At 38.9% G+C, this 16,450-nt stretch overlaps 1 protein-coding gene across 1 annotated transcript in view; it reads left to right on the plus strand.

Moving 5' to 3' along the window:
- Window positions 1–16,277, plus strand: part of egfra (epidermal growth factor receptor a (erythroblastic leukemia viral (v-erb-b) oncogene homolog, avian)) — a 50,239-nt gene extending 33,962 nt beyond the window's left edge. The window contains exons 19-28 of the mRNA XM_086172747.1: window positions 4,427–4,525; window positions 5,704–5,889; window positions 6,262–6,417; window positions 8,923–8,998; window positions 9,851–9,997; window positions 10,232–10,329; window positions 10,411–10,578; window positions 12,408–12,455; window positions 12,558–12,651; window positions 13,913–16,277. Coding sequence (XP_086028873.1) covers window positions 4,427–4,525; window positions 5,704–5,889; window positions 6,262–6,417; window positions 8,923–8,998; window positions 9,851–9,997; window positions 10,232–10,329; window positions 10,411–10,578; window positions 12,408–12,455; window positions 12,558–12,651; window positions 13,913–14,256 — 1,416 coding nt within the window. The 3' untranslated portion in view covers window positions 14,257–16,277. The remainder of the gene's footprint in view (window positions 1–4,426; window positions 4,526–5,703; window positions 5,890–6,261; window positions 6,418–8,922; window positions 8,999–9,850; window positions 9,998–10,231; window positions 10,330–10,410; window positions 10,579–12,407; window positions 12,456–12,557; window positions 12,652–13,912) is intronic.
- The last annotated feature ends 173 nt before the right edge of the window (window positions 16,278–16,450 follow it).

Here is a 16,450-nt window from a genome sequence, read left to right on the forward strand (position 1 = left end):
TTGGGTTGAAGTCTGGTGATTGACTCGACCATTGCAGATTATTCAATTTCTTTGCTTTAAAAAAATCCTGGTTGCTTTTGCAGTACGTTTTGGATCATTGTTCATATCTACTGTGAAGCGCCGTCCAATCAACTTTGCTGCATTTGGTTGAATTTGAGCAGAAAGTATATCCCTATATACTTAAGAATTCTTCGTCTGCTTCTGTCTTTTGTTGGCATCAATAAACAAAAGTGACCCAGTGCCATTGGAAGCCATGCATGCCCATGCGATCACACTGCCTCCACCATGTTTAGCGGAAGTGTGGTGTGCTTTGGATCGTGAGCTGTTCCAATTTTTCTCCAAACTTTCTTCTTCCCATCATTCTGGTACAGGTTGATCTTAGTCTCATCTGTCCAAAGAATGCTGTTTCAGTACTGGGCTGGCTTATTCAGGTATTTTTCAGGCAGTGATTAATTGTTTGTACCTTGTGGCAAATCCTTTGTATTTACTCTCATCTTTATGGTTGACATAGATACTGATTCACCAACTTCTTGGAGACTGTTCTTAACTTGAAGAAGAGTTTTTTCCTCACCATGGAAAGGATTCTGCGATCAGCCACCACTGTTGTGTTCCGTGGACTCTGAGGCCTTTTTGAGTTCACGAGCTCACCAGTGCAATCTTGTTTTTTTCTCAGAATGTACCAAACTGTTGATATGGTGACATCTAACATTTCTGCTGTCTCTTGGATGGATTTCTTTTTTTCCAGCCTCAGGATGGTCTGTTTCACCTCCATTGAGAGCTCATTTGACTGCATGTTGTGTGTTCACAACAGCTTCCAAATGCAAATGAATCACCTTCAGACATTTTAACTGCTTAATTAATGACAGGTTACTGGGAGAAGAGCCCACGCAGCCTTTTTTTTTTGCAGTCTTCTGAGTCAATTGTCCAATGACTTTTGGTCCCTTGAAAATGAGGCGGCTATGTATTACAGAGCTGTAATTCCTAAACCCTTGGTCCAATTTGGATGTGGATACTCTCAATATACAGCTGAGAGTCCGCACTTTTGGCCCTTATTGATTATATAATTGTATCCTGAATATGTCTTTGTAAACAGCTAAAATAACAAAACTTGTGTCACTCTCCAAATATTTCTGGGCCTAACTGAATGTCAATGTTTTTACTTATCTACATCTGTACTCAATTTTCAAAGACACATTTGCCAGTTAATGCACAAGTAACACTATTTTCACTTCCTGTGGCACTTACATGTGGATTAATAATGCAATATTGACGCATAGATTAAATTGACTCAATATTATATTACAGTACACAATATTTGTGAGTTTGCTATTTTTCACATCTTTTTGAGAGCAATTTCTGGATGATTATAGATTTTTGGTGCTTCAGTGGGTTGTGTGAGTTAAGTCTGATTTTTAAGGGATTTGAGGTCAATTTTTACGGTAACTTACTTTAAAGTTCCTGCAAAAATCCATTCCAAAAGTGTTTTGTAGTTCAATCTGTAATAATACATTAAATTTATACACAGGTTATATGTTTTGAACTGAAAAAGAATCTTTAAAGTTATATTTCATGAAGAAAATAAAAGCTTGTTTTTTCTAGTCATGTTTTTTTTAATATATTTCATATATTTTTTTATTGCAAGTATTTTCTTTTATTCTCTTGTCTACAGGTATTGTAGTTTAGAGGACAATATATCTTTGTCTTCTTCTCCTTTCGGCTTTTCCATTCAGGGGTCGCCACAGCGAATCAGCTTTCTCCATCTAGCCCTATTCTCTGTATCCTCCTCTGTCACACCAACTACCTTCATGTGTTCTGTCACTATGTCCATAAATCTCCTCTTTGGTCTTCCTTGAGACCTTCTGTCTGGCTTCCAGCATCCGTCTGCCAATATATTCACTATTCCTCCTCGGTACATGACCGAGCCATCTCACCCTGGCTTCTCTGACCTTCTCTCCAAAACATCCAACATGTGCTGTTCCTCTGATAGACTCATTCCTCATCCCATCCATCCTGGTCACTCCCAAAGAGAACCTCAACATCTTCATATCTGCGAACTCTAGCTCTGCCTCCTGTCTTTTGGTCATTGTGACTGTTTCTAGTCCATACAGAATCTTTGGTCTCACCTCTGTCTTGTACACCTTTCCTTTCATTCTGGCCAATAGTCCTCTATCATACAGTACCCCTGACACTTTTCTCCACTCATTGCAACCTGCTTGAACCCATCTCTTCACCTCTTTTCCACACTCTCTGTTACTCTTGTCTGTTGACCCCAAGTACCTGAAGTCCTCCAACTTCCCGATCTCCACTCCCTGGAGCCTCACCGTTTTACCTGAGTTCCTCTCATCATTCACACACATATACTCTGTCTGGCTGTGACTAACTTTCATTCCTCTCCTTTCCAGCGCATACCTCCACCTCTCTAGATTTTCCTCAACCTCCTCTCTGCTCTCACTACAGTCTCATCTGCACACATCATGGTTTAAGGAGATTCCTGTCTAACCTCATCTAGCAGCCTGTCCATCACCACTGCAAACAAGGAGGAGCTTAGAGATGATCCCTGATTCCCTCACCGTTGAACTACTCTGTTGCCCCTACAGCACACTGTACCACTGTCTCACAGCTAGCGTACATGTCATGCACCAGTCTAACATATTTCTGTGCCACTCAAGATTTCCTCATACAATACCAGAGCTCCTCTCTTGGCACCCTGTCATATGCTTTTTCGAGGTCTACAAACACACAAAGCAGCTCCCTCTGACCTTCTCTGTACTTCTCTATTAGCATTCTCAAAGCAAATCCTGCAACTGTAGTACTCTTTCTAGGCATGAAGCTATACTGCTGAGCACAAATGTTGACATCTGCTCTCAGTCTAGTTTCCATTACTCTTTCCCATAACTTCATTGTATGGCTCATCAACTTTATCCCACTATAGTTACCGCAATTCTGCACCTCCCCCTTATTCTTAAAAACAGGCACTCCTGCACTTCCTCATTCCATCACCAAGTGTCCTTATCTACTTTCCTTCCAGATGACACACCAAGTACTCTCCTACCTGTCTCTCTGATAACACTAGCTGTTGTTGTCCAATCATCTGGAAGCTCTCCCTGACCACCCAGAGCCTTTCCTCAACTCCTCCCTGAAAACCATACAGCACTCCTCCCTTTTCAGCTTCCACCACTTTATCCATTGCTCTGCCTTGTCCTCTTAATCCTCCTTGTCACCAGAGTCACCCTACAAACCGCCATCCTATGCTATCTGGCTACACTCTCACCTACAACTACTTTGCAGTCGCTGATCTCTTTCAGGTTACCTCATCTATACAAGATGTAGTCTACCTGCGCTCTCCTACCTCCGCTCTTATAAGTTACCCTATGTACCTGTTTTTTCTGGTAAATGTTCACTACAGCCATTTTCATCCTTTTTGCAAAATCTACCACCATCTGTCCCCCTGCATTCCTATCCTGTATAAGAAATCTGCCCATCACTTCTTCACCCTCTCTGTTACCTTCACCAACGTGCTCATTGAAGTCTGCACCAATTACTACTCTCTTGTCTCTGGGGATATTCTGCATCACTTCATCTAACTCATTCCAGAACTTCTCCTGCTCAAAGTCATATCCCACCTGCAGGGCATAGCCACTAATAACATTGCGCATCACACCTTCAATTTCCAGTTTCAGACTCATACTGTAAGTTTATCTGAGATTCTTTTCACCATCAGAACATTCATAACAAACTCCTCCCTCAAGATAACTCCTCCAATTCTCTTCCTATCTGTACCATGATGGTACAACTTAAAGCCTGCTCCTAAGCTTCTAGCCTTACTACCTTTCCACCTGGTTTCCTGGACACACAGTATATCCACTTTCCTTCTCTGCATCATGTCAACCAACTCTACCTTTTCCTGTTATAGTCCCAATATTCAAAGTCCCTACTCAATCTCATACTCTTGCCTTTCCTTTTCTCTCTCTGCTTCAGAACCCGCCTTCCTCCTCTCCCTCTTTGACCTATAGTAGCCCGGTTTCCATTGGTCATCGGTACGAATGGTGATCCTTGTTAACCCGGGCCTTGGCCGATCCGGTATGATCTGGTTATTATGGTTGAATCGCTTGTTTGGGTTTGGCAAAAGTTTTATGTTGAATGCCCTTCCTGACACAACACTGGGCCGGCTCAGGGAGACACTGCTCCCTGCCCCCCGAGGCCTGCTCAGGGAGACAGTGCCAGTGCCATCCTAAGGCTGCACTAGAGGACAGTATTTCATTATACTATTTATCAATTTAGGTATATAGAGAAGAACATGGTGAGTGTGTGCTCTCTCTATGAGAACTTACTTTAACATTACTTCTCATGTTATTGTTTGTTGACCTTGCAAAATTTGAAGCTAAATGATAGCGAAGGTATCATTAAAGACAATGTGTCCATATAGGGACTGTGGGTTCCAGAGGGAGAGGACGTGAAGATCCCAGTGGCCATCAAGGTTTTAAGAGAGGAGACATCACCAAAAGCAAACAAAGAGATCTTGGATGTAAGTGCATTGATTTATGTTCAGTTTTTATGTAAGGTGATAGTATTGCCAAGTGAAAAATGAACTGCTGTCCTCAGGAAACTTAACTTTCTCAGAACTACTTTTGGTAAATGAGTATTGTTGTTGAATTAAAATTACTTGATACAAACAAAAAAAAAGTTTTATAAATGAATTTCATAGGTGTCACAATGGCTCTTTTTGTAACAAAGTGACAGTTGTTGCCTTCCAGATAGAATTTTAGTTGTACTGTAGAGTATAATTCGTAGTACAGGTAACTTTATTTGATATTAACGACTTCCTATTTTTCATGTAATTAAGACTCATGTTTCTACACGGTAACCCTCTCACAGGGCTGTTGGAAATAGGAAATAGAAAATAGGATTAATTCATTTAAGGGCTGTGTGTGGACGTTGGTGTGTAATCCAAGACTGAGGTGTTCTAGAAAGGAATGCAGCCTGCAACCGCACTGAGAAAGCAGCGTGTACAAACTGCATTATACACACAGCTGAGTGCACAGCTAAGATGCTGCAATGTTGTGGTTGTGTTGCTCAGTCACTCTCCAGCTGGAAGTTGTAGTGGCCAGTCCACACATATCCTCTAAACATCAGGGAAGGCGTCTCAAGCTTTTCTCATCAGATTGTCAGACTCAGTGTCCCAATCATTGAAGAGATTATTCACTGAACAATGTATAGACATGGGAAATATACTTCTTTAGGTAAACTTAAAGACTGAAATTTGATCTAAGATAACTTCTTGACATAATTTCTGCCCCTTCTCCAGGGTATAGTATTTGTTCAAGAGAGGGAGAGAGAGCGCCTTGATTTTCACGACAAGCAATGTAAAACCGATGTTTTTTAACACAAAAAAACACCTGAAAATTTAAGTACAAGCACAAAAGTACTTCTTTTATTTACATTTGTTTGGCAGCAAAAATTAATCATCTGAAGATCTGTAAGATCAAATCTGCTTGACACCGCTTAAAAAAAAACAACATTTATATGCTTCAACATCCTCCAGGAATAGTGTTAGTCATCAGTCTGTGGACCTTTTGTGTCCCAGGACAAGAATGGCATAATACCCCTGCCCAGTTTCAGCATTTATTCACCTGAGTGCTATGTTAAAAATGTATAAATATAAAATGACAATGATACTCTTTTTGAACTACATCCACACTCTAGGAGGCCTATGTGATGGCAAGTGTGGACCACCCCCATGTCTGTCGCTTGTTAGGTATTTGCCTCACCTCTACAGTGCAGCTTGTCACCCAGCTCATGCCCTACGGCTGCTTGCTAGACTACGTCAAAGAAAACAAGGACAACATTGGCTCTCAGTACCTGCTCAACTGGTGTGTACAGATAGCGAAGGTCAGTGGTAAAGCTCCAGATCAGACCTAAAATTGTGCCGTATGATATTGCAAAGAGATTTTTTTTTGCATTCCAGTACAGATCATATTAGTTTGAAGAAGTTTTTTTTCATAATGAAAATTGCTATCACAAAATACACAATGCATTTTCAACATCTGTTTGATAAATAATCAAATGAGAATGTCGGGATAAAAAAATTTTTTTTTTTTTTCTTAACATCTGCATAGCCCATTGCGTACTGCTTTCTTCCTTTGATTTTTGCTACATTGATGAGGCTTATTCTCAGTGTTTTGAATCCTACCACATCACACAGCAACTAAAATGAAAATGGACTCTCCTGTTACAACCTACTTTTAATTTGTTTGACATTAGGGTATGAACTACCTGGAGGAACGTCACTTGGTCCACCGGGACTTAGCAGCCAGAAATGTGTTGGTGAAGACTCCTCAACATGTCAAGATCACTGATTTTGGTTTGGCCAAGTTGCTGAGTGCAGATGAAAAAGAATATCATGCAGATGGAGGAAAGGTTTGTTTTTGACCAACATTTATTCGTCATCTTACTTTTTGAGAGTCTGGATTCTCCAGTGAATTTGTATCCTGCCTGATAATCATGAATTTAAAAATCAAGACATTTCAAAAATGTTTTAGGTGTTTGCTGTTCATGACTGATCATTGGCCATTTGCAATCACAAATTTAAATTAATAAATCTTATCTAAACATTTCAATAGATATCTCTTGAAAAAAAAGCACTGTTTAGACAGAGTACTTCCTGTGACTATAATTTTGGACTCAGGCAGGAAAGATGTATGACAGATTTGTATACAGGATAGGAATGCAGGGGGACAGATGGTGGTAGATTTTGCAAAAAGGATGGAAATGGCTGTAGTGAACACTTTTTACCAGAAAAAACAGGTACATAGGGTAACTTATAAGAGTGGAGGTAGGAGAGTGCAGATAGACTACATCTTGTATAGATGAGGTAACCTGAAAGAGATCAGCGACTGCAAAGTAGTTGTAGGTGAGAGTGTAGCCAGATAGCATAGGATGGTGGTTTGTAGGATGACTCTGGTGACAAGGAGGATTAAGAGGACAAGGCAGAGCAATGGATAAAGTGGTGGAAGCTGAAAAGGGAGGAGTGTTGTATGGTTTTCAGGGAGGAGTTGAGGAAAGGCTCTGGGTGGTCAGGGAGAGCTTCCAGATGATTGGACAACAACAGCTAGTGTTATCAGAGAGACAGGTAGGAGAGTACTTGGTGTGTCATCTGGAAGGAAAGTAGATAAGGACACTTGGTGATGGAATGAGGAAGTGCAGGAGTATATACAGAGAAAGCAGTGAGCAAAGACACTGACACACTGAGAGGACTGAAGAGAACAGACAGGAGTACAGGGAGATACAGTGTAAGTTAAAGATAGAGGTAGCAAAGGCAAAACAAAGGACGTACGATGACCTGTATGTTTGGCTGGACAGTAAGGAGGGAGAGAATATTCTATACAGGTTGGCGAAACAGAGAGATAAAGATGAAAGGATGTATAACAGATCTGGACGATTAAAGGTAGAGGGAAATGTATTGACAGATGCTAGAAGAGTGATGGGAAGATGGAAAGAGTACTTTGAAGAGCTGATGGATGTGGAAAATGATAGAGAGGCAAGAGGTTTATGAGGTGACTATTGTAGACCACAAAGTAGCAGAGATTTGTAAAAAGTGAAGTGAGGAAGGCATTAAAGAGGATGAAGAGTGAAAAGGCAGTTGGTCCTGATATACCTGCGGAGGTGTGGAAGTGTCTAGGAGAGGCGGGGATAGAGTTTCTGACTCTATTATTCAACAGGATCTTAGAGAGTGAGAAGGTGCATGAAGAATGGAGACGAAGTGTGATGGTGCCTGTTTTTAAGAATAAGAGGGAGGTGCAGAATTGCGGTAACTATAGCGGGATAAAGTTGATAAGCCATACAATGATGTTAAGGGAAAGAGTAATGGAAACTAGACTGAGAGCAGATGCCAACATTTGTGCTCAGCAGTATAGCTTCATGCCTCGAAAGAGTACTACAGTTGCAGGATTTGCTTTGAGAATGCTAATAGAGAAGTACAGAGAAGGTCAGAGGGAGCTGCTTTGTGTTTTTGTAGACCTAGAAAAAGCATATGACAGGGTGCCAAGAGAGGAGCTCTGGTATTGTATGTCTAGTCTAACAAGTATGTTAGACTGGTGCAGGACATGTATGCTACCGGTGAGGCAGTGGTGTTGTGTGCTGTATTGGGAACAGATAAGTTCAAGGTGGGACTCCATCAGGTATCATCTCTGAGCCTCTTCTTGTTACAATGGTGATGGACAGGCTGCTAGATGAGGTTAGACAGGAATCTCCTTAAACCATGATGTGTGCAGATGAGATTGTGATCTGTAGTGAGAGCAGAGAGGAGGTTGAGGAAAATCTAGAGAGGTGGAGGTATGTGCTGGAAAGGAGAGGAATGAAAGTTAGTCACAGCCAGACAGAGTATATGTGTATGAATGATGAGAGGAACTCAGGTAAAACGGTGAGGCTCCAGGGAGTGGAGATCGGGAAGTTGGAGGACTCCAGGTACTTGGGGTCAACAGACAAGAGCAACAGAGAGTGTGGAAAAGAGGTGAAGAGATGGGTTCAAGCAGGTTGCAATGAGTGGAGAAAAGTGTCAGGGGTACTGTATGATAGAAGACTATTGGCCAGAATTAAAGGAAAGGTGTACAAGACAGTGGTTAGACTAGAAACAGTTACAGGAGACAGAGCCTTCAAAGAAAGCTGATATACAGGATAACCTCCTTCTTATCTGTGTACGGTTGTATAATGTTATTTTTTCATATCTAATGATTTTTTTTTTCATTTACACACACATTTGTGTTCTATACGCTCAAAATGTTATTTTGTTGTCTGAGATTTTTATTTATTTATTTTTTCCATATTGCACATCCACCCATTATTTGCCATTTATCCTACTGGTAAGTTGTAGATATGTTAAAGAATACTTTTTGATGTTCCTCATTCCAAATATTAATATCACAGGTTCCAATTAAATGGATGTCTCTGGAATCTATCCTGACCAGGAAATACACACACCAGAGTGATGTATGGAGTTATGGTAAGTCAAATGCCACATGATGTGAATGCATGCTGTAATTTCATATCTAAATGATAAGCCAATCCATTAATCCTTTAAAGCCTGCAAAGCCCTTGATAGTTCTTGAATCCTTGTATGGCTTTAAATATGCAAAACAGCTGGGTTCCTGTACTCATGATTATGTGTAGCCGTCTCACATGAGAAATATTTATTCACTGCTAAGTATCCAAAGTGTTTTAACAGCAAGTGAGGTTGAGAAATCAGTGGTCAGCAGAAGAGATGTTGTTTGGGGCTTGATAAATATATAGTCATCCAAAGACAAAATAAGAAAGGAGAAGGCTTTGTTTGCATCTTAACATTTTAGGACACGGGTAGCACCGCCCCCACACTAATTCTCTGAGAGAGACAACATCACATCATAGGAGATTGTTGCATCTACTTCCAGAAACAGTTTTCCCAGAACCAAAAGTCATCATGTGCACATTTCCCTACCTACATACTCAAACACCCACACTAAAGCCTAACACAGCAAAGCTTTCTTTTATGGGCCAGATTCCAAAATTGCTTGTCCTCAGGGTTTGATCATGCCTTTCCCTCAATATGGCAAAGCCATTAGACTACTTTGCCAGGAGTGACAGGCTTGCTTTCCTCTTACTCCCCCCCCCCCATTCTGTGTTCCTTCTACACAGATACATCCTGCTAGCTCCCACTCAAGTGAGCTGAGCCAATTTGTCAACATAGCTATTCTTATACTGTCTGTTATTTGCATAATTTATATCCTGTGTCTTTTATTTCAATTCTTTCAATATAAGGAAAACAAAATGACTCGCAGCTCACCAGACTGACATATACCAACTGCACTTCTTTCTATAGGTGTAACTGTTTGGGAGCTGATGACATTTGGGACCAAACCTTATGATGGGATTCCAGCCAGTGAAATAGCTGGCATCCTAGAGAAAGGGGAGCGTCTGCCTCAACCACCAATCTGTACCATTGACGTCTATATGATCATGGTCAAATGTAGGGCTGATTCATCTCTGGTTGAATCATTTGCAAAATAATTATCACAACTATGCACAACATTATCACAACAATTATGCTTCAGTGTATTTAGCAGTGTGTTATCTATGACTGTGCTTCTTCACTCTACAGTACCAACAATTTGGTTTAAATTTTAATACCCCTCACACACGCACACCCCAACTCCAAATTGCATTATTTCTTCTCTTACAAGAGTACCTTCTCTCTGTATAGGCTGGATGATTGATGCAGACAGCCGTCCTCGTTTCAGAGAGCTAATAGCAGAATTTACAAAAATGGCTCGGGATCCATCTCGTTATCTTGTCATTCAGGTACAACTTTGAACCTTATGTTCCAGCAATTTCACATTGATTAATCACATGGTGACTGGAATGGTTGTCTCTCCTTTTCAGGGTGATGACAATATGCTGTTGCAAAGTCCTAAGGATACTAAATTCTACCGCAGCCTCATCAGCAGTGACGATATGGAGGATGCTGTTGATGCAGATGAGTACCTTTTGCCACAACAGGGCTTCTTCACCAGCCCAAGCACCTCTCGCACTCCACTACTCAACTCTACGGTACGCTTATTTATTAGGATATGCCAGTTTATGTAATGAATTATCAGAATAAGACAAACTTGTCATGAGAACCAGAAGGAGAAAAACACAGGAAATTAAATGTTTCTAATAATAATAATAATAAATTAATTCACAGTTTTTTAAATTAATCCCTCGTGGGGAAATTCATTCTCTGCATTTAACCCGTCATGGATGAACCATGATGGGTTATGTTGGGTTCCAAAGACAATTGCTCTACCTCCTGCGCCACTCTACCCCAATATCTAAATATTTCACATAGCTCAAGTTAGTGCCTAGCCTATAGGCACTAACCTATACCATTATTATATTATTATATTATTATTATTATTATTATTATTATTATAGCCTATACCAGATTTCAAGTTTAAGTACCATTGCAGGCAACCTTGCACACCTTTAAATCTTAGTCCAATAAAAGCCTGGAAGGAGGCTGTTTTTGTCATATCATAGGGCCAAGAAAACGGATAGTTTCTTTCCGAGTGTTTAATTTCCTTTTCTTGTTGAAAGTGATTGCATTGCAACAGCTGTCACTCTGTTCACTTTATTCCCTTGGTTCCCATACAGTAGCACCATTCAATATCCCCTAACTCAAGAGTCTGGCAAATACAACAAAGCTTGTCCAATTGTTTGGATGACTATAAATGGGCCTGGATGTTTTTATCTTTATTTGCTTTTGCTTAAATTATAGCTATGGTGCTTCTCGTACTATAAAAACACACTAACATCTTTTTTCCAAAGAATACCTCTTATTATCAAATACTATTTAATACATACAAATACAAATATATCTAATACTATTTCAATTAGATGTATTCCTATTTATTTTTGTTGTGGTGAGACACTAACAGATACCCACTTGCCATTACATTGGTTTGTATCTTACCTCTCTTGCCACACTCAGTTGAATCAACATGAGTACTTTAAATCTATGCCTTCCTCCTTCACTATCAGCTGCTCCTCTTCATTATGTAGTTAATTCTCCTCTGCCATATCGTCTACAAAATCAGCATTCATTTCCACTGTTACGCGGATGACAGCTCTACCATTCCACTAAATCCTCATCCATTCTCCTGCCCACGTCACTCACTGACTGCATCTCTGAAATAAAGTCTGGTTCACCCTGAACTTCCCTCAGTTAAGCAGCAACAAAACTGAGGTTCCCCTTCGTTATACCCTCCTCCTAGATTAAGTGTCTGAATGTCATACTTGACAGTACACTATCAAATCAATCCTACATCATTAACATTACCTGGACTGCTTACTTCCATCCATGAATCATTAATTGTCTCCACCCCCCTTCACCCCTCACACTGCCCCCATCTTTGTCCACAGCCTTGTCACTTCCCAGACTACTGTAACTCTTTGCCCTCCCTCACAAATCCCTCCATGGACTTTAACTGGTCCAGGATTCAGCTGCCCATAGCATTGCTCAAACCTCCTCCGTCCACCAGATCACATCCTCAAGCAGCCCTACTGGCTTCTGGTTCAGTCCCATATTCACAGCAGAATCCTCCTATCTCTGGAGTTCATTACCACTCTAACTCAGAATCATTGATTCTTTCCCTACCTCATAATCATAGCTCAAAACACACCTGTTTAAAGCAGCCTATTCAATCTGATGCAACCACTTTGTCATTTTTATTCATTTCACCTTTATAATTTTTATTTTCATTGTTTTTTTTAAATCTGTATTTTGTGTATATGTCTGCAAGTTGTCCTTGAGTTTTGGGTAAAGCACCTTAAATAAAGTGTCATTATTATTATTATTATTATTATTATTATTATTAAAAATTTATATTTTATTCCAGAGTCTCAACAATAGCATTGGGACATGCCACAGCAGAAATGGCTTGTGGGTAAGGGAATACCCATTCCGCCTTAGTCACATGAAGAAAATGTATTCTCCTTGTAGTGCTGTTTTCACACAACGACTGACAAACTGTAATTTTCTGCTGCAGAATGCATCACCAAGCCGAGATGGAAGCATGGTTCTTCGCTATATCCCGGACCCCACAGACAAACTCCTAGATGAGGCCTTCCAGCCAGCCCTAGGCAAGTACCCTTCAACTTCAAAAGCCCTTAGTAGCGCAAAATGTTTGTCAGTCAAGTTAGTCTCGAATATCCTCTTCCCTGCTGCCTCAGTGTGGATTCAGTGAGAAAGGGGGACATCTAATGGCTGTGCTGACTCACAGATACTGTATACAAAAGGCTCATAGAGGTGTAATTTCACAGCGTGAGATTAAGAAAATAATTTTATCTAAGTAATCAGATATTTTTCTAGATAGTTATAGAATTCAAATATAAAATATAAGCCTTTTATATATAATACATTGCAAAACGTTGTTGAAGATCACAATACATTGATATGAAAGCAAACATGTTCAGGACAAAAACATTTCACTGAACTGAATAAAGATGTAAAATTGTATTATATTGGCCAAGTTTTTATCCTCAGGGATAAACTGGTCTTATTTACTAAACTACTATAAATTTGTGAATTTTATCCTACAATTCTTGACTTTGTAATCCCAGACACTACCCAACCATTTTTGTATAGGTTAGCAACTTTTAGTTTAAAAACATTTAAAAACAAAATTTAGATGTGTTCAAGTCAACAAAACCTACCATTTTCTACATTGTACATGTTGTATTTCTCAAATACAGAAAAATATAGTCTGCTAATAATGTTGTGCAGTGATTCTTTTTGAAGTAAACAGTATTCAAGGAAATTGAAATTGGTATTGATGGCTATTTATGAAAACCCAAACTCACTAAAAAGAGGTGATGCGGTTCTGAGACATAGCAGTCACACAGGTGCATGTGTGCTATGTTGTATCTGATTCTGATGAAATTGTGTTTACCGTTATCAGAATAATAATCTAGCCATTGCTATATATGTACATTAGCTAATACAGATTTATATATAATTATCCAATAATACTAGTCTAAAATGTCCTTCCTGGTAAGCAATCATTTTCTTCAATCAAGTCATACATGGATTTCATACCTGAGATGTAATCCTACAAATATATATATATATTGTTTTCATTACTCTTCAGAGTCTCAAATAGTATACATGCTAGTTTCAAAGTGAAAACATGGATTGTGGATCTTGTTATATGATGTATATTATGGCTTGACTGACTACAACTCTTAGAGACTTCTTATTATCCACATTACTGTGCATAATTTTGGAAATGTTTGTTACTGCCTTTTGTAAATCTAGTGTGCATTTTTTTTTAAAGACAAGTGAGTGCGTGCGTGCATCTGGTGTTGAATCCTTATTATTTCTAACATAACTCCCTCCTCACAGACTACATGAATCAGAATGGCAGCTCTGACATGATGAATCCCATATACCAACACCCTGGTCCCCCCCGCACGCTCCTCCCAGCCATCAGCTCAGACAACACAGAGACCGAATACCTGAACTGCTTTAAGAATGCTGCTAATGAACCTCAATACCTCAACGAATTCCCAACCCCAATCATAATTTTTTCAGACACAAATGACAAAAGTCACAAAGGCCAGAAATGCCAGCCCAAAAATAGCATGGACAACCCAGATTACCAACAGGATTTCATCCCCACCTTCAAGACTCACATCAATGGACGCTTTCCAGCAGCTGAGAATGCTGAGTATCTGGGCCCAGACTGATGACTCGGTGACTGTTCCCATGCAGAGAATAAATTTGACTTTTTCTTATCTTTTAAATAGGGAATTCATGTCTTATTGGGTAAAGGACATATAAGTGGTACCATCAATTTTCACAAAGTATATGTCATGTCTTTGTCTTGAGCAGTCAGGTGGTACTTTTTGTAGAGTATTTCTGTATGCAGTCACACAACACTCTTCTCATTCCAAAGAGGTTTTTTTTTCATGTAACCAAAACAGGATTTCTTGGAATAGCTCATTTAATCCCTCCAAATGATGCAGCCCATGTCAGCAACTGAAAATCTCTCCTGAGGGTAAAAAAAATCTTAAAACATTGTGTGCAAAATACTGTGATAGTGTGGGGTGGTTACATTTTTGAAAGAATGTCAATCCCCTAATTTCTATCAGAGGCAAAAATCTCTATTTTTCTGTGAGGAATTTAAGAAGAAAAAGAAAAACTCTAAGATTGAAATGCTATCATGGCTGTAGGGGTCCTCAAGGCCTAATGACATTCTTCCTGATGGATGAGTCAATGAGAAAACATCATGCAATTTGTAGTCTGTTTTAATTAATCTGCATCCTCCCTTAAACAGTTTAATACTGTCACTGGGCCAATGCAGATTAGATTTGTTGCTCTCTAAGATCAGAAAACCTTCCTCTGTCACCCTCTGTGTCACATACTATGCAAAGGCAAAGCTCTATTTTTGCAACTGAAAACCCAGCACACATTTGTATCATACAGCTTATTTATTAAGCTATTGTCTGAGGTATCTATCAGAATGTCACCTTGGTCCATGCTCCTTTCCTTTTTTGCACTTTTACCGTTTATTTAGAATGTCAGATGAATTTTTTTAAAGTGTTAATATAAAAATCTTTGAGCACCAACAAAATCCAACAACTAATAATAATGTCAGTAGTACTCAATGCAAAAATCCATATTTTTTATGGCTTTATATCCTTTTGACTGAAGCAAATGTTGAATATTCTGTAATAACAGTCTGTATTGTTTTCATTGTCAAAGAGGCATCAGTTTCATATTGCAAAGATGTCAGTCTGAAGATACATTTTACCAAGAAATTAAAATTGAGTTGAGGTTAAAATCAAAAATAAAAACAAAAATTGAGTTATTAGATTGAAGTTATAAAAACATTCAAATTCAGATCTTTAGAGTGCTAGAAATTTTCATTGGTCAGCAACTAAACTTAAAACCGACAACAGCAATAGTATTGTCAGCCCTCAACAGAATGCAAAATTAAACTGTTGTAATATGTTGTCCCTGCGTGAGTGTCTTGACCTCCTTTTAAGTAAATGGCAGTGATATTGGCATCTAGTTGGTCACCAACTGGGATTGTTGATGCAAGTAAAATAATTAGATTTTCACCCGGGTGATATCTCTTCCTACAGATAACAAAATTCACACTAAGTATGAGTTTACGAAAGTCTATTAGTTTAGAAATAGGTTGGATTTCTTTTGCAAAACTTTCAAAAGAAACCAAAAAACTTGAAAAAAAAAAAAAAAAAACACCACTTCTAAAAACATTCCAGTAGACTTCTCGCAATGTATATAAGTTTTTCAATTATTGTGGAACATACAATTTTGAAAATAACTGTCGGGCCATGTGTGTTGGGATCTCTAAATAAATGTATTATTTCTTTGTAGATGTGACACATTTTTATAAACTTTTTATTTTGTTCAATCAAAAAATTCTAGGTTTCTGAGGGTTACATACAGTAGGATGTTAAAACTGAATTATATAAGTATCCTAATGTCATGTAGTCTTGTGACACCATTAACTTTTAAAACATTTTTTTTTTACTTCTAAAGGAATATATTGTAGCATCCTGTAAGCCTGCAGACTTCACACAGGTACATGTACAGATATTAGTGATTACATTACGATATACTTAAAAATAGTCACAAATGACTTATACTATCTTTATTCTGTTTACTCACAGCATCCACTAATATACACTTACTCCTCTGATTGTTCCACACGAAAGTAAAATAAAACATGTTTTTACCATTGCGATAGTCTCTTGTCTGTGTTTCTATTTGTGGGATGTGTTGTTTTGTTAGCTTGTTGCTCATTTTCATCTTGTATCAGCTAGACATGTCCAAGTTTTGGAAAAAAAAAAAAAGAAAAATTAAAGTGCAAAGCTTGCCTCTCACCCAGTGCCAGCTGGGAGTGGCGGCACA

Source organism: Fistularia commersonii, chromosome 25 (assembly GCF_037954325.1).
Source record: "Fistularia commersonii isolate RoL2024-O1a breed Wild chromosome 25, RoL_Fcom_v1.0, whole genome shotgun sequence".
Classification (NCBI taxonomy): Eukaryota; Metazoa; Chordata; class Actinopteri; order Syngnathiformes; family Fistulariidae; genus Fistularia; species Fistularia commersonii.